Source organism: Melospiza melodia, chromosome 23 (assembly GCF_035770615.1).
Source record: "Melospiza melodia melodia isolate bMelMel2 chromosome 23, bMelMel2.pri, whole genome shotgun sequence".
Taxonomy (NCBI): domain Eukaryota; kingdom Metazoa; phylum Chordata; class Aves; order Passeriformes; family Passerellidae; genus Melospiza; species Melospiza melodia.
In genome coordinates, this window is record NC_086216.1 from 10,679,128 (window position 1) to 10,697,166 (window position 18,039).

An 18,039-nucleotide genomic window follows, 5' to 3' on the forward strand; every position below is an offset into this window, starting at 1 on the left:
AAAGGAAACATGGCAGGTTCATTAGGAGTCATCCATCACTTCCATAGCCTGACTGATACTGAGAAGATGCCAGTAGCAGAGTCACAGCAATGGCATTGACAGGGGGATTTCATGGAGGATAGTCCAAACCGAAACCCGATGGGGAAAAATGAAGAAAAATAAAAAGGCACCAATATAAGCCACAACATTTATGAATACAATATATTTTAACTCTCTACATGGAGGAAGCCAACCTGCTCCTTTTTGATCTTCTTCTTTGGCACAACTTCAGTGGATTTCTCAGACTCGGAGCGGGTTCGAATCGATCTTCTCTGTTGCTTCTTTTCTACAGAACCTGAAGAAGGAAAAAGGTTTCCATTATTTGATTCCTTGTATTTCTGAGGCACAGCAAGATGTGCAACACCAAACCAAGAGGTAAAGGAATGAAACCAAGACTTTGTCCTCTTTTGAATGTTTTATTTTTAAATTCAGTTCCAAGCTATTGACCAGCTGGTGCTGTGGCTGCAGACACACATTCTGATTCCAGAGATCAGCTTCAGAAAACAGACACAAGTAACAGACTGGAACAAAAGGCTGGAATTCAGATTAGGGCAAACAGATTTCCATAATCCATAACACACCTCTCTGGCATGGTCTTCACCTGGGTAATTCTGAACCAAACAGTCCATCTTTGGTGTTTTGGGAAGGTAGCCACAACCAACTCCTTTGAACAAAAACAAACTAGAAACTTCAGATGCAAAGCACAGCCTCAGGATCTCCTCCAAAATGCCAGATCTGTGTCCCCCTCTGTGGGGTGATGGCCTCTGTCCCACCCTGTACCACCTGCAGCCACACCAGACCTCAATGCTCACCTGAAAGTTTCGAGGTGAAGAAAAATTCAGCACAAACAGAGGCATCAACCATGATGTGTTACCATCATTGATGAATGTGAAAAACAAGTTTTCCAAAGCATTAGCATAGAAAACAAACTCAGATTAATGAAGGTTACTGTGACATTTCAACAGATGAAGAGGGAGCTACTGGAATTTTGGTAACTAAGGCTGGCAAAATCAAAAGACCTTTCTGTGCTCCAGCACCTCCTCAACAGGCACGTGGAGAACCATGGACACAACACTATGGGCAGCTGTTGGAACAAGCACAACACCTGGGGCTGACAAAACTGGCACCTGAACATTTACAATGAGCTGCTTTTGGGAAGCATTTTGTTGGATTTTCAGCCTGGGAGGTTTCACCTATACAAGACAACTGGGAAATACTTTGTTTTCTTCCAAGCAAAACTGCAAACTCTTGGGAGCTGACTGTGTCAGATGGATGCACTGTTAGGAGCTGTAAACCTGCCTGGTCTTGTCAGAAGATCCAGTATCTAGAGACACACATGGGCTTGAACCAGACTGAAAGACAGCCTTGCAAAAGAACTGCTGAGAAAAAAAATGAAAACTTTTTTTCCCATGGCTGCATGGCTTGGGAATGTCTCAGTAACTAAACTACATAGCTGGAAATGTTATTATGTTACAATAATTGGATTTCTGAGGGGAAAAAATTCTTTTTCTTAGAGGGGAAAAAGCTTTTACAGCATATTAATTAATGAAAAATAGCGATTAGTTATTAATAATTTAGAAATTAATGACTGAGGTCAACATCCATCCTGTCTGTCCACGTGTAATTTCTAGTTAGGCCCCATCCCTTGAGGAACTTGCACAGCAGCAGTGGGGCTCCACATCAGAGCTGGGAAATATCTTTTGTCACTTTGCTGTGTGACCAAAACCCCCTGAAGCAGCTTCAGGTAAATTTGAGCAGATGTGACCAACAGGTACTTTAAGCAAGAATGGATTTTCTCCCTGAAGCCAAGGAGAAAAGATCAAGCCCTGGATCAGAGAATTCCAGAACCAGAGCGTCTAATGTTGGCTGACCACTGCAATGGGCACTTTCTCCTCTTCCTGCCCTCCAAGGATCCAGCCATCACCTTCACAATGCTCCCATCCCATCTTCAGGTTTATTTTCATCCAAAGTTTCAGGAGAGATGTTGGACCAGCCCTCCACCTTGCTGGAGATGAATCCCAGTTCAGTGTCTGCAGGCCAGGGATTCTCAGGGCTGCTCTTGCAGTTTCATGTAAGGGAATTAATTATCTTTCCAGCATTATTGAATTTTGTGTATCTAACTCCAGGTTAGCTATAAGGACTCCCAGAGTCAGTCTGGGAAATACTTTACCATAAAGGAATTCTGAAGTTCCACTGACCTTACATTTGAAAAAAAGGACTTGGCAGTTATGTTCCACAAGAGGGGACCAAAAACTGGGCTTTGGAAATGGCTTTGAGAGTGACTGGAGTGTGCACTGCAGGTAAGCTCAGGCACTTACAGGGTGTTAGCAGGTGCAGTGTTATGTATCCAAAAAGCCTGAGAAAATGAAAAAAGAGAGGCTCAGAATTCCCACCCCCTACATCTGAGGAGCCAAAGGGAAGCTGAAGCCTTTAGATCCCAGGTGAGAGAAGCAGATGGAGATGACCTCTCCTGCTGCAAGGCAATTCAAGGAGGCACAGCAACCACAGCTGGAAAGAACCACCACTGTCAACAGCAGGGGAATCCCCTCTGACAGCAGGAAATTCAAGTGCTGCAGCCCCAAACACTCCATAAACCAGCAAACAACCCTGCCTAAAACCAGCACACACCCAGAATCTGAAATGTGTTTGCACAGGACTCATGGAGGCTGACCACTGAGATTCCTGACTCTGGTTCTCATCTATTTCATGTTTGGAAAGGGAGAAATAATCAAATGGATGGATAGTCAAAGCAGAAGTGACACCTGGCAACATTATGAGGTTCAAATAGCTCATTCAAGGTTTTCCCATTTCAGGCCCAAGTTCCATGATTTGCTTCAGTGGTTCTTCTCCCTCAGACCTGATAGTTCAAAACTTTATGATGGCTTCAAAACTCTGTGATGGCTTCAGAAGGCAAGTACCACCTCATCTGGATGGAGTTAGCTGAAGCAGTTTTAAAAAATCCCTGCAAAAACTCAACAACAAAGCCTAGGGAGTCTCCAGCTTGAATCAGACATTCCCTACTGAAATGTGCCACCTCCTGACTCTTTTTGCTTTCATGACAGCTCTCATATTTTCCATCTGGGACCAAAAGCCATGGCAATACTCTGCTAACACACATCCACTGGGTTGTCTTCTAAACCAGCTTTCCATTGCTCTGCACAGGACATCATCCCTTGAGTATGTTGCCTCAGGCTGTGAGTTGCAGACACAAAGTTCAGAGGCCAAACCACCAATCCCACCCCACAGCCATGCTGTGTGTGTTGGCTCACCATGTGTGACATTAGCCATGCTCATTACAATCACTCTGTGAACAGAAAAATGTTAATAATTCTTAAGTAATGACAAAATGCTGGGTTTGAGATTTGAGTTCTCATGCTGCAGGCTCAGGTTCAGAGCAGGATTGCAGTTTCCCTACCTGCTGCCCCAGAAGTTGTCTCAGGAGAGGATGCATTTTGCACCACAGCTTTCTCACTTCTCTGAGCTGATGAAGAATTCAGTTTCTCTTGTCCTTTGACGCTTATTTCTGTTTTGTTACCAACTCCCTTGAAAAGAAAAAAGGAAAAGATTGTCTTCCCCTGTTACAAAGCTGTGCTGCTACCAGGTAACAGGCCTGCCCCCGAATCTCAGAACAGAAACAATCAATGCTCTCCAAGCCAACACATAGACAGGATTAATCTGCCATGGAGCTGCTTCCCTGCACAACTTTCCACCCCTCTCAATCTCCCCTCACACACAAGGAAAAAATAATTCCAGTGACTTTTCTAAACATTACCTTCTCTATAGGGCTTAGGATGAAATAAACACTCTCCAGGTAGAGAGGCAGAAGAAGGAGGCACAGAAATAGTCCTAAGCCTTTTCCTTACACTGACTGTGGGAAGCTGCTGTGCACCTGAAGGAAGCTCAGAGGCAGAACTCAATTTAAAAGTCTGTTACACAAAATGTAGTTATTACTTTTTAGTACATTATGAACAGTCTTGTCATTTGTTTCCCACAAAACCACTGATTTTATCAAGAATTTTTTTGGACTATTTCAAGTAGGAAGAAGAATATATTCTATATATATTCAATATATTAATATATTAATATTAATATTCATTATACATTGATATAATACAATAATGTATTACTATAATGATATATTAATATCAATTATATTAATATATTAATATATAGATATTTAATATATTTAATGTGTTATAAACAAAAATACTGCCATCTGTAGGGAGCTGCTCTGCCACCAGCAAAACAGTTACTGCCAGAGCTGCACTGAATGTGGGGTTCAGTACCCTGAAAGATTCTATGGTCACATCTGTCTGTTAATCTCTCCAATAAAGGAACGTGGGTGGTGAAAGCTTGATGGACACAGCTCAAGCTCCCCAGTAAGGCAGATTCAGGATAACTCAGGAGCAAAAAAAGGGTCACTGCACCAAGCACGTACCTTGGTGGAATAAACAAATTGATCGATGAGCTTTCCATCCCCAGCAGCATTCTGAAGGGCAAAAACCTGTTCAATTTTAACAACCGGAGACATGTTACACTTTTGCAGATCCAGGTTGTGCATGGTGATGGAAGCTGGCAGGGATTTCCTAGCTGCAGCTGTTTTCCAGGCGATTTTCACAGGTGGAGCCTCCTCCTCCTCCTCGGGGCTGGAGTGCCTGCGCTGGCCCTGCCGGCGCTCGCCGTGGCAGGGCGAGGAGCCCGGGGCTGCAGGGCCGTGCTCCGGCTGCGAGCTCGGCGCCGCCTTTGGCCGCCGGTTCTTCTTGGCCTCTGCTTTGGAAGCAGCAGTCTTTTTGGCTTTGGCCAAAGCTTCCTCTGGCTCTTGGTCTACGTAAATGAAGGTGTACTGTTCTATCCTCTCTTCCCGGGTCATTTTCAGCGCTTTCTCGGCGTGGGCAATGCCAATGTCCCACTGCGCTCGCTCCCGCTGCGGCCGCGGCTTGCGAATCTTAGGGGACAAGACAAGCAGTGGTTACACTGAAGATTTTGCCACTACAGCATTCAAACACAACCCTGAGGGTCTCTGCATCTCTCAGGCAGCAGTCTGCTCTCCATTTACAGGGTATTTTTGACACTGAATCTATGTTGCCACGTTCTCTTCATAGAGAAAAGCAAGGCATAATTTTTCCCAAGAATATTTCTGAGATTCACGCTCTCTGAACCTCAGAGAAAGAGAAAGCACAATTCTTATCACTTACTGTGCCTATATTGTGTCAATATAGAGATTGTTTATCAAAAGTGAAGATGCTTTATTTCCTTGGCCTATTAGGGCTGAGAGAGTGTATGTCTGTCTGCTGACAGTCACAAAGCAATGAAGAGAGGAGTGCAGTTCTGTGCAGTTGTGTGCAAAGTAAGTGCTTGGCAGATTCAGTTTAGATGAAATGTATAATAAAGTATTACACACTTAGAGTATAATAAAGTAATTAATTATTAATATATTATAGTATAATAAAGTAAATAATTAACCTTTTAATAAGTTAGAGTCAGATACATCATTCTCTCCCCCTCGTCATAGTCACCCTTTACTTTAATAAATGTAGACACAGAATTCTCAGCTGGTGAGATGCAGCCAGTCCTTCCCAGGACAAAGCCCTGGAGCATCTCCCTTACAGAGATGATCCCCCCAGTGCCCCCTGTACCTTCTGTTTCTCAGAGTGGTTGCTGGCTTGCTTGGCTGCCTCAGCCAGTAACTGCTCGTACTGTTTGTGCCCTTGGTACTCGCGGACGCGCTTCTCGTGCACCCAGGCCCGCTCTGGCTGGTTGCTGAAGAACTGAACGTGGTATTCCCGGGCACCTGAAAGGGCAAACACCACTCAGCAGTTGTACCAACACTGCTCTGTTCAGCTCACACCTTCCTCCTCCTTCCTGCAAGTGAAGGCACCTGGCCCAAGTGGTCCAGATCCAGAACAGTCTGATATGGAGGCTTGTTATCATGTTTTCTGAAAAATCCCTTTGCTAAGGATTTTCTCCTGAGAAGCCTCAGGAAAGAAATGTAAACAATAATTATCTGATTGCTTGGAATGTAGTTTGGAGGTTGCTCATCAACAGGTATATCTTTGATTGGTTCCATGAGAATTGTTTTAACTTAATAACCAATCAGAGCCAGTTGTGTCAGACTCTCTGAGTCTGTCACAAGTATTTATTATCATTCTTGTTCTAGCCTTCTGATGTCTCCTTTCTCTTTCTTTAGTATAGTTTTAGTATATAATTTTATATGATATGATAATTTAATAAATCAGTCTTCTGAGAACTTGCAGTCAAATCTCATCCTGGGGACCCTCACAACACAACAACAGATGCTCAGGACACCCTGCCCACACCGAACTCTCCCACTGACTTGAGAAAAGCAGAAACACCTGTGCACCAGCCCATTGCCACAGTGCCACCTGCAGAGATCACATGCCAGGTACCAGTTCTGTCCTGTTCAGCACACACAGAGCAGAATTCACCCCACAAAGGCAGTTTAGCATGAGGATATTTTTAATAACAGAACAGCTACAGACACCTGCCACTCTGGCAAAGAGCTTCCTGCCTCACCTCTTGTATTAATTTTGGTGTGCACATCAAGCTGTGGATCACAGGACACCATGCAAGGCCACCATGGGTACGTCCCCACCTTGGACCAAACCAGATCCCCAACCTGGAACTTGACGTCGTGGGTGACCTGTGCTGGAAGGGATGGCACGAGCTGCTGGACCTGCAAAGGAAACACCAGATTAAAGCCACAGGAGAGGATTCAGAGCACTTGGGGATGCACACACCATCCACAGGGACTTGTTGTTGTTGCTCTCTCAGATATCCCTCAGGTTTGATAATCCAAGATGAGAAAAACATTTCTTAGAAACGTGAAAGAAAGGAGCTGCACGCAGATGGGATTTATGTAACAACATCACTGACAAACAGAGACACAAAAGAGCAACTGCCACCCCCCCCAAAAAAAGGATTCTGCTTCCTAAGTTGATTAGAAATACTGCTTTTAGGATAAAATAAAATAATAAAATAGGAATAAAATAAAAGAAATATTTAGGAATAAAATAAAGCAATAAATCCAGTGCAATAAGAGATGAGTTGATGCAGTAATGAGAGTAATAAGAGTTTAAAAGAAATGACAACTGATTTAGCAGATAAATTAAAGAATCAATGGAAGAAACAGACATTCTCTGAGCTCCCAAAGTGTAAATTGGTGCATGTACTAACCGGGGCTTCCTCCAGCACTGCATCTTCTCTTGGTCTCTCAGAGAGTGTGCTAAGCCTCTCATTTGGTCTCTAAGAAATGGGTAACAATGAAGAGAAAAAAGGAAAACAAGACTTACTGTAAAGGGACAGTAAAACAACAGAAGATAATAGTGAAACCAGGCAGAAAAAGATAATTCATAGAGAGAAAAGCAACCATGAACCCAGAAAATGTGAATATGACTATTAAGTAACACAGTAACATCACAATAAAGAAATACCTGCTTTCCCCTACACTTTTTACATTACTATCACACCTAAATATAACTGTGTTCTCCTGTAACAGATGACAGAAGAACATCCATTCATAAACAGCAAATCCAAGTAACTTCACACCTAAAATAACAAACAATTTCCAAAAATCCATGTGAGGATATCCACAGTGATGTGGTGAGTCTCACTGTGCACCAGTCATTTGCCAGAACTGCAGTACATAAATTATGCTAAATATACAACATGACCAATGTAAAATCGATGTTATATTGCATAGAGTTGACAAATATATTTGGAGGATCAAAAATCCACAACACAGAGCAGAATCAGCCCCGACCAGAAGCTGACACTGACGTGGGGTGGGTGTGAGGGAACAGGGGCTGAGGTTCAGGAGACAAATGCCACCCACTTGCTTTCCCTGCAGCACAGAAGTCAAAGGACTCAAAGAGCAGCAGAAGGAGCAGTCAGGCACAAGCAGCGAGGAATTAATAATGCTGAGGACCCCTTTATTGCCACTCCAAGCACAGACCCCACATCAGTCCCTGCTGTGTGCTGCAGAGAACTGGGGACACAAGGAAGGGACAAGGACAGCTCAGGGGGGCACAGCCCATGTCTCATCTGGAGCTGTCTGTACACAACCTCCATTTAACACTAATCACTTTGCTCTTTGCTGGGCAGAAATTCTTCCTCCCTGCACAGCAGGAAAGCAGAGCACTGACTGCTGCCCTTCTTTAGCTACAGGGAGTTGGTGAAACCTCCCCTCTGCCAGGCTGCAAAATTCCAGCTCCTCACAGAACACGACTACTGAGCAGAGAGGCTGATTCTCAAAACAAGGATTCAGAGCTTGATGTTCACCACTGTTTTCACAACATTTCAATTTTAAATCAGCCTCTCCAGTATGGGCATCCCCTCAGAGTCAGTGGATTTCCTCTGAAATTACAGAATGAGAATAAGGAACAACTGGTGACCATCTGACTTGCCACAGCCTCGTTGAATGCAAACCTATAAAACCACAGTTGTACCAAAAGTTGTTTGTTCCTATGAAGATGATCCCAAGCCACAAATCTCACACCTTTAACACTGAAGATGACAAAAGTGTACATGAAGATGAAATCATGCAGTGGAAAGTAAAATGATGGGACAATGGACCTGAGACTGCCCTGGCAAACTCATACTGAGAAGCAACAGCAGAAAATCCTGCTCCTGTCAGAGCAGGCCATGTCTGAAACAGGGCTGGGTTCCACAAAACATTTATTGCAACACCACCTTTAGAAAGGGAAATGAAAGCAACAAGGAAGACAATAGCAAGACCAAGATTTCTGCTGAACTCTGGATGGCACACATGACTAGGAGCTTGGAATTCAAGATGCAAGGCTTTGGTTCAGTCTGTGAGAGACAGAAGATTCCATTCTCATGGCAAGCAGGTAACAGAGCCACGGGGGACAGGCACAGCTGAAGCTCCAGGAGTAGAACAGGAGTCACTGGTAAGAAGGGAAACAAACTGACAGGCTGATGTGGGGGTGATGGAGCCTGGCCAGAAAGCAGGAACAGTGCAAGAGGTGCTGCTCAGGGAGTGCCAGCAGAGCACAGCAGCTCCTACAGCCTCACAGGGGCCCCAGCAGCTCCCTGCAGCACAGAACCCACTCCATCAGATCACAGCTGGTGCTGCAGGACAGGATCTTCTCCCTGAAGAGAACAGCAAGCACCAAGGGCTTCCACAGGCCTGACAACAAACTCAGCTATGTTCTGTAACAGCCCAGCCTGTGCTGGGCAATTTCTGTCCCTGCCAGAAATGGCAACTTCCCCATTCCTGGCACTTACCAGCCTCTCTGCCACCCATTCCCTCAAAGTGGGAGAGGCAGAAACCAGCACCACAGAGGTGCAGAAACAAGCAAGAGGAAAGGAAACAGAAGCATTGGAGTGGCTTATGAAACTGAAAGAAAAAGAATGAGAGGGCACCAAGGTAATCTGGGTCTTTGCTTCCCAGAATCTCAGTTAACACCACCTGACGTACATCCTCTGGATATGGACAATATGGTACATGATTAATCAATGCTTCACTGCTGAATACCCCAAGGAACCTCACTTTCCACTCCACAACCTAGCACTCTTTTGAGAGGCAATTTTAGAAATGTGTGAGCTTTCATCCAGAAGTTCCATCTTCAACACTGACCAGAGCGTAGCAAACATATTATAACACTAAATAACATTTAAAAACAATTTTCTAAGATATGTTTTTCACATGAGCCTTTAAACCACCATTGTGTTACCTACAGACACAGCTCCTGGCAACCTCATCCTGAGGCTCTGACAAGCAACTACAGCCTGGTGACTCAGCGTGCACACAGCCAGAACAAGGACAAACCCTGCTGGACACGCTCTCCATCAACAACACCAGGTGTACACATGGCTCAGTTACCATTCCACTTACATTTTGCTCCTCTGGTTCTAATTTTGGAATTTTGTGTGCCTTGCGCTCTTCCGAGCGGGAAGAGTCATGCTTGCTACTTTTTTTCCTTTTCTCTTTCCTCCCTTCATGTTTTGCCTTAGCGTACTCCCTGGCTTGGACTTCATTCAACAGGTCCCCACACAGGGAGGACTCAAACAATTCCCTGCCGTTCTGGATAGTTTTGGTTATTTTCAGTTTGATCTCTGGTGAGCCAGTCTTCTTTGGAATCCCCACTTGTGGAGGTGGCGGTGGTGGCGGCGGTGGAGGCGGCTGGGGAGGAGGGGAAGGTTTCTCCAGCACTTCGTGCTGCCTGCCATTGGAGTTCTCCAGCTGGTAATACTCCGTGGGGCTGAAGTTCCTGCCTGTCCCAAAGCCATTGGCAGACCCATTGGGGTACTGAGGGTAGCCCTGGTACTTGCCCTGGGGTTCATACATGCTGATGGCCGGGGGGTAGCCGTTGGTGAGGGCGGGCAGCTCCTCTGAGGGCGTGGGGTACTGGAAGCCTTGCTGCAGCGCGGCCTCGTACGGCGTCCGGCCCCCATCCTCGGCAATGTCACTGCTGCCATCAAAGGCCTCCTCTTGGCGGATGTTGGCCGAGTCAATGAGTTGAGGTGGTTGCTGAATTGTGTTTCCCATGATCCCTTGCATGAAAGAGAAAGAGAAATCCATTGTTCTGCTCCAGCATCCTTAGCTTTCCCTTTTTCTCATAGGGCCTAGAGGCAGGGGAAGGGAAATAAGAAGTCAGTGTAAATTAAAGAACGGTAATTAAGCAAATTAAACAGTTGAGGAAAAAAGGGATCTCAAGAACAATTTTCCCCTCTCTATTCAACAGACACCCTCACGTGGATTTAGAGAGGACTGGTGTTACTGAGCCTTTACTGGCATGTCTTTCATATGGCAAATTTCTTCTTTCCCAAGACATTTAAAAAAATATCAGAAGCACCTAGGAGTGCTTAAGAACTATAAACCAAAGTATTACAAAGTCAGAGTAACAGTGCCAAACTCCCCAGCCTTCCTAGCCATGCCCTAGGAAGGGTTATTCCAGCCTGAAGCAATTCTGGACAGCATTTCACCCTGCAGCAGATAAGAGATACCAAGCTGTCCTGACACTGTCACTGTAAACTGCACAAAGCAGGAACACCACAGAAAGGCAAACAGAGAAACCTCTTCTCCTCCTCCCTCCCCACCTCCTTGCCAAAATTGGGCAAGCCATGGGATGCTCTGAGCAATAGCACAATGAAAACAAGTGGGTCATTCCACCTTGGCCACTGGGAAACCAGTGCCCTGCAGCAGCCTCAGATGGAGCTTCCCAACCTCCTCCCTTCCCAGAAAAGCAGGGTACAATCTGCACTGGCTCCCAGCAGCTGTGTGAGGAGAGTTATTCTCCTGCCCCTCACACTTTATTTTAATATTAGGCAGTGTATGGATCAGAGCCTCAGCACCAACAGAGCCACTGAGTGAGATTCCACACCTTCAACCTTTCTGTGCATATTAAAACACCACAACCAGACTCAATCAAAGACTTCCAAAACTCAACTGCAGGCTCAGAGAAGGCTTTGGCATTGATGTAAGCAGCTCAATGTTCAACAAGAAGCAACCCAAAGTGACTGACCTGACCTGCAGGTAAGAAACACCAGTTTGCTGCCCACAAGGTTAGCTCAGCCCTTCCAAAGCAAACACAGCCCCATGGTATTTGTTGTGCCTGTGTGGGTTACTGTGCCCTTTTGGTCTGGGTTAGAAATGACATTAATGCATCCCACAGACACTTCTTCTACAGGAAACCTCCACTAAACCCTGCCCACATGCAATTCTCACCCTCTCAATACCTTAGAGCTTTCCTAACACTGAGAATTTCCCTCCTCTAAGACAGTAAAAAGTAACTGAAGTTCCAACAGGAATAAAAACTCAAGCAGATTTGTGCTGGATGTTTTGGGGTGATGTTTTTGATGATCTTCACACTTGATGTTTGTCCTCATCTTCACTGTCCTGTGAGATTGACTTGGGCACGTTTGTCACTGTAATTAAGCAATTCAAGACAATAACACCACAAGGCTCTGCAGCAGAATTTTCTCATTGCAGGAACTTTTAAACCTTGGGGCTATGAAACCATCCCTTCCTCCACAGCTCTGCACATCAGCCAGCAAACCAACACAGGCAGCACCATCAGGGGCAGCAGATCTGAGGAGCAGCACTGGGATTGCACAGCAAGGTCAAAAACCCCAAGCCACCCCTGTTTTGGGAAGAGGAAGTGGGACTGTTTGTACAATTTACCACTGAATTGTTACTTTCCATCTGCCAAACCAAAGAGCAAACAGCAGATTCTCACACTAGGCCAGCTTTTATTTTTTACTAAAACCAGGTTCAATCTTCTGAATACTTATAAAAAACTCTTGGGAAGCTGTGGCAGCCCTTCAGGAACATCCACAGCTGGGAGGGCACAGTCCCAGCTGCCAGTGCAGCTCCCACAGGCCCTGCAGAGGTGGCTGCCCTTGTGCTTTGTTTTGCTACACGACAGAAATGTGGATTAATGAACTCCAAAGCACTGCATTTAGGGGCCACCAGCTAAAGAACAGTTATTTGGCTTTTTTGTTTGTTCTGGAGCTGTGTCTCTCAGCCTGTGCTGCACAGCTGGGATCAAACCCCATCCCAAACTGGTTCCTCAGGAGCTCTGAGCAGGCTGAGAACCAGGGTCAGGGCTGCACAAAGTGCCCCAGCAGCCCCAAAGCACTGAGGCTGCTCTCTGCCCCTCACTGCCATCACTGCTAACACACCCAAACCTTCCCACTCTCCTTGCCCAAAATTCTGCCCCACATGCTGCCCAGTGAAGTGGCAGCTGGGCAGGATTACAGTGAGAGTGACCACAAAATCAGGACACAACAAAGAACCCTGAGCACACAGGAACCTCAACAGCCAAACCCAAGCAAGGATCACTTTGTGTCTGTCCCTCCTAAGCACTAATGTGAGGAACACCCTGACCACAGAGAGCTGTCCCTGCCACACAGCAACACCACCCAGACCACAGGATAACGGGATTTCCAGCTGATCTTGCAGAAAAGTATTCCAGAATAAACTCTTCTCACTATGCCAGTGATTACTCTATGAACCCACCGTGGCAGCCTCTGTGAACTGCAGAGTTTGGCTTCCCAACATGACCCATAACAGATCCTGCACTGATACAACACTGGAGATGAACAGAAAAAGAAACTGTTTCATCACTTCAAGGTTTGTAGGAAATGGACACTTCACAGTGGCTGCAAACAACTTGAAATCGACAATGAAACAATTTGAAATTAACACTTTGAAAAGTGCAACTGTATTTCCTGATGAGAACATTTCCTCTCAGAAGGTGCAAATCCCCCATTCTGCTCAGTCCTTTCCCAGGGCAGGCAGGGACACAGGGCCATTTACAAACACTGAGACTTGACACACCTTCAGTAAATATTTTCCTGTCATCCATGGGAGAGTCACAATTCAAAGGAACAGAGGAAAAGGTAAATGGTAAAATATAAGCAGCACAGGATAAGGCAGGGCAGCCTAGCAGAGTGAACACTGATAGTTTCAGTTCCCATCCTGAGCACAACCCAAAAAACCAGTTCCACTCCAAGAGTGAGTGCTCAGGGAGGGGAAGGTTTTGCAGAGATTACAGATCCTCCAGGTTCACTTTTTCACCAATATTTCCACTTGTCTAAAACCAGTTTCAATACGAGTATTTTTCAACTTTGCTTTCAGAAAACAAGACTTGAAGTTCTCAAACCTTGCTTCCATGCTGCATTGGACTAAACAACAACTGACCTCAGATTATCAAAGAACTCCAATCCTGTGTGATCACAGCTTTTCTTATTCCCAATCAGGGAGCTCTGTAGGTCTGGCTGTGACCACAGCAAGGAGAAAAACAACAGCTACTGATGAAGTCCAGCATACAAACATTTTAAACAGAGGTTTTACCAAATCTTTTGTGTTGACAGTGCCCAGCCAGGGCTAGAGCAGGCAGAGGTAAGTGTGTTTTGGATGGAAGGTGTGTGTTGTGAGGCAGGAGCTGGAAGCACTGCTGTGAGTCAGAGTGTGTGCTCAGAATGGTGTCACTGCCTCGTCACCCTGAGCTGGGCTTTCTATCACCAACCTCAAAAGCAGAACTTCCAGGACATCTCAATGTCCAAACACCACCCAGTTCCTGTCCACAGAGACCTAAACGAGAGAGATTCAAACCTCTGCTCACATCCTACCCACCCCTCCTTACCCCACAGATGTTTACTGCCATTTCCTGTGCTGTTTCACCCCAAAGTTTCACAATCCAAGCTGCACTGGGGCTGCTCTCCTCACTGCTGCAGGTGTTTGACAGACAGACAGACAGACAGACAGAGCTGCCTGGCTGGACAGGCCGGGTGTCTGAAGTGATGCAATCACTCCTGACCTCTCAAAGCCCTAAGTTCACACACACCTCACTCTCACACCCTCTGCTCCCAGCCACGTTAACCACGGCCCAGAGGGACACCTGTGTCACCTGGAACAGGGACACCTGTGTCACCTGGAACACACACACCTGTGTCACCTGGAACATCATCCTGGTTGGGCCACAACTGGATGAACTGCAGAGAGAAATAAAACAAATGTTCCTACTAATCCCTGCACTCAATCTGCTGTGTCCCATCCCTCTCTGCACGTCCTTAACAAATCCCCCAGACAAAGCTCTGTTTGCACACCTTAAGACAACACCAAATTTTCACCTGCACCTGAGTCTTTAACAGGAAACCTGTGGATTTTTCCTGACTCCTGCTGGGCTGAGCTGTTCCTCCTGGCAGACAGCAGTGGTGAATCAGAGGCCTCTGGACAAACTTTAAAGCACGAGGTGAGGCTGCTTCCCTGTGCACCTTTGTAAAGGTGTTTTGTGTTTGGTTTGTGAGTGCCAGAAAAAACAGTCACATCTGTAACTGGGCTAGATAAGGGCATTTGGAAGGAGTTTCCCACGGTGCTGTGGAAAGAAACAACTTGGGGTTTGTCTGAAAAAGGAGCTCAGGGACTCATTTGTTTAGAGAGCCGTGGGATTCAAATGGAAAATATGGAGCAAAAACTCTGGATCTTCAGGAAAAATCATGGGCTAATACTGCTATGAAGCCAGAAGTCAGGTATCACAGTCAGGGCAAGAACCACAACGTGTCTCAAACAAACCCTCTCAAACTCAAGCAAAGTTGTGATACTGGAAAAAGCAAAATATGCTTGTATTAAAACAAAACATACAGTGTTTGACCACCATCCTTCACTCTTACCCTGCACCTTCATAAAGCACATGCTCAGGAGCAAAATCCTTCCAAGCAGTTCATAACAATAATAAAAAAAAAATATATATATATGTAAGTACCAAAACATTCACTGTGCATCTCTGCAAAAGGCCACTGAAAGACTTGAACAGCCATCAAAACACGCTACAGTTTTCCCACCAACTATAACAACTAGCTACTTCATACAGTCCTTCGGGCTAGTTGATACCTGTAGAACCGTGTCATCGTTCAGACTTTTAACAACAAATTGCACCGAAACAACCGAGCGCACCGCCAGCCAAACGAAAGCGCAGCGAGACCACAACAAAGTGCAGCACAACGCAACAGCACCGCAGAAAAACAACAGCGGAGCGGCAACAAACCCTCGGCTGATGCGCAGCTCTTCCCGCGCGCAATAAAACCGCGTTCCCCGAGCTGCGGAGGCCGCGGCACGGTGACACCGACGGCTCCGGTGGGCGAACCCGGCACAGGACGGGGCACGGCCCCGGTAAGAGCGGCGGGGCCGGAGCGGGGAGTGCGGAGCCGGCCGGGGGTCCCGCAGAGCCGGGGCTTGTCCTGACCGGGCTCTGGTCCGGCAAACCCGGGTCGGGTTTGTCGCCACCGGGCTCTGCCCGAACCGGGCTCGGCCCGGGGTCCGGCCCCGCCGCCCCGGTGCCGCCGCAGCTCCCGCAGCAGCAACATGGCGGCCGCGGCCCCTCCGCCCCGGGGCGGCCGCGGCCCCGCGCTCACCTTCAGTCAGTTCCATTCTCACGGCCCCGCCGCGTCCGCCCGGCCCCGCGCAGACAAAGGCGGCGGCGGGGGCGGCGCGGGGCCTCCGCCTCCTCCTCCTCCCGCAGCACCAGCAAGGCCGCGACGGAGCCCCGGCCTCGATTTCCGCGCCCCCGCCGCTAGCGCCGGCTCCGCCCCGGGGAGGCCGCCCGCCCCCAGCGCCCGCCGCGGCCGAGGGAGGCGCTGGCGGGGCCCGGCGGGTTCCGGCGGGTCGGCGGCCGAGGGAGGCGCTGGCGGCGGCGGCGGCGCTGGAGCGGCTGTGCCGGTGCGGCCCCGCCGAGCGCCTCCGCCCCCGCCCGCCCCCCGCCGCCGCCGCACTGCGCAGCCGCGCGCGCACGCGCCGCCCTCGCCCATTGGCCGCCGGGGCGGTGCCCGCCGCGAGGCATCACGGGAGGTGTAGTTCGGCCCCGTGTGGCGGCGGCGTGACCCCTGAGGGGAGATGGGGACAAGGGGGGGACTGGGCGGGATTTGTGTCCCTTTCTGGGCTTCTCGGACAAGAGGGACGAGAGGTGGGGCTGGGGACAGCTGTAAGAATGGAAATTTAAAAAGTGATTCTGCTCCTCACTTTAGGGACCTTCCTAAAGGCCCGTGCTCATCACAGGAACAGCCACAGATGAGTCTCCTCCGGAACAGGAGAGGAGGCTCATCTGTGTCCCTCATTCCCACAGGAAAAGTTCTTTCATACATAATCTAAATGTGTTTAAAGCCCAGTTTAAAGTCCTTTAAACTATTTAAACTGGGAGCTCTGGCCGCAGACTTGGGAGCTCGGTCCCTTTTTTCACCCCTCTACTCCATTTTATTTTCTACTTTTTAAAACACTGTTCCACTGTTTGGGCATCCATTAACCAAAGGGTTCCAGGCCCTTTTTTCACTGGGGCAATGAACTGCTTTTTCTCCTCTAGTCTCTGCAAACCAGGTAATATTTCATGGAATCTCAGAATGGCTCTGGTTGGAAGGGCCTTTAAAAATTCCAGGGATAAAGTCACCTGTCACCTGCTGGGGATGTTTCTGAGCTGTCAGTGTGTTCCACCCACCCCTCAGCTGTGAAAAACGCCCATCACTTGTTATTTTTAAATTTTAAAAGTTTACTAGAAATACAATGGTTATAAAAATAGTAACACAATTAGAGTAACAACAATTTGGACAATTTGAATTAGGACAATATGACACAACAAATACAAAGAGTTACGGATGTCCAGGTACCTTTTTCTGGGCAGCACGAGCCCGAAAAAGGACCCACGTTAACAAAGGATTAACGCTTAAAATCAACAGCCTGTTGCATATTCATACACCTCATACACGATGCATAAATTCCATTCAAATACAGGATTCTGTCTGGTCAGTGTCAGCTTCTTCGTCTGAATCCTAACAGCGCCTTCGAGGTGGGGAGAAGTTCGTTTCATCTGATAAGAGAGCAATAAATTCTTTTTCTAGGAAAGATTCAGGTGTCCTGTGGCTGCTATCTCGCTGTGAGTCCTTTCTTTAAAAAAGTGTCTTACACGGCATAGGTTCTATTTTAACATTGTTTATGACCTAAAACTATATTTAAATCACTACTTAAGAGAATGAACACAGCATCACTTTCTAACACAACACATATAATATTCATTTGAATATTTGCGAAAAGCCAATCACATGCATTTTTCACATCCTGGATACCCTTTAAGGCGCCGGTGCGGCTCTGTCGGAGGCCTCAGGGCCCCGCGGGCCCGTCCCGAGCACCTCCCCACGCGCGTGACGTCACGCACAACTCCCCCGTCTCGCGATGGCGTCACGCCACCGGCACGTGACGTCACGGCTCGCGCGCCCAATCAGCGGCTTTTCTCGAGGGCTCCTCAGGTCAGGCCCCGCCCTACTGCGCTCCTATTGGGCGGACCTCCGGCAGGACAGCGGTTCTGACTTCTGATTGGCTAGCGTCGAGCAGGGCGTGGCGCGGCGCGATGGCGTCACGGCGCATTCCCCACAGAGCGGCGACAGGTCAGAGCGGCGCACGCGCGGGGCACGACGGGACGGGTGGGAGGGGCGGGGAGCAGAACCGGAACCGGAAGCAGAACCGGCACCGCG

The 18,039-nt window shown here is 47.6% G+C and overlaps 1 protein-coding gene across 4 annotated transcripts in view; it reads right to left on the bottom strand.

Moving 5' to 3' along the window:
• Positions 1–16,042, bottom strand: part of NSD3 (nuclear receptor binding SET domain protein 3) — a 35,967-nt gene extending 19,925 nt beyond the window's left edge. For 3 of the 4 annotated variants that reach the window (XM_063175412.1, XM_063175409.1, XM_063175413.1), the window contains exons 1-8: positions 15,937–16,042; positions 9,914–10,644; positions 7,234–7,302; positions 6,574–6,733; positions 5,676–5,830; positions 4,478–4,984; positions 3,455–3,581; positions 234–334 (exon numbers count right to left, since the gene is read on the bottom strand). In XM_063175412.1, coding sequence (XP_063031482.1) covers positions 234–334; positions 3,455–3,581; positions 4,478–4,984; positions 5,676–5,830; positions 6,574–6,733; positions 7,234–7,302; positions 9,914–10,600 — 1,806 coding nt within the window. In that variant the 5' untranslated portion in view covers positions 10,601–10,644; positions 15,937–16,042. The remainder of the gene's footprint in view (positions 1–233; positions 335–3,454; positions 3,582–4,477; positions 4,985–5,675; positions 5,831–6,573; positions 6,734–7,233; positions 7,303–9,913; positions 10,645–15,936) is intronic. The other variant, XM_063175410.1, reaches the window with a different exon arrangement.
• Positions 16,043–18,039: the final 1,997 nt, after the last annotated feature.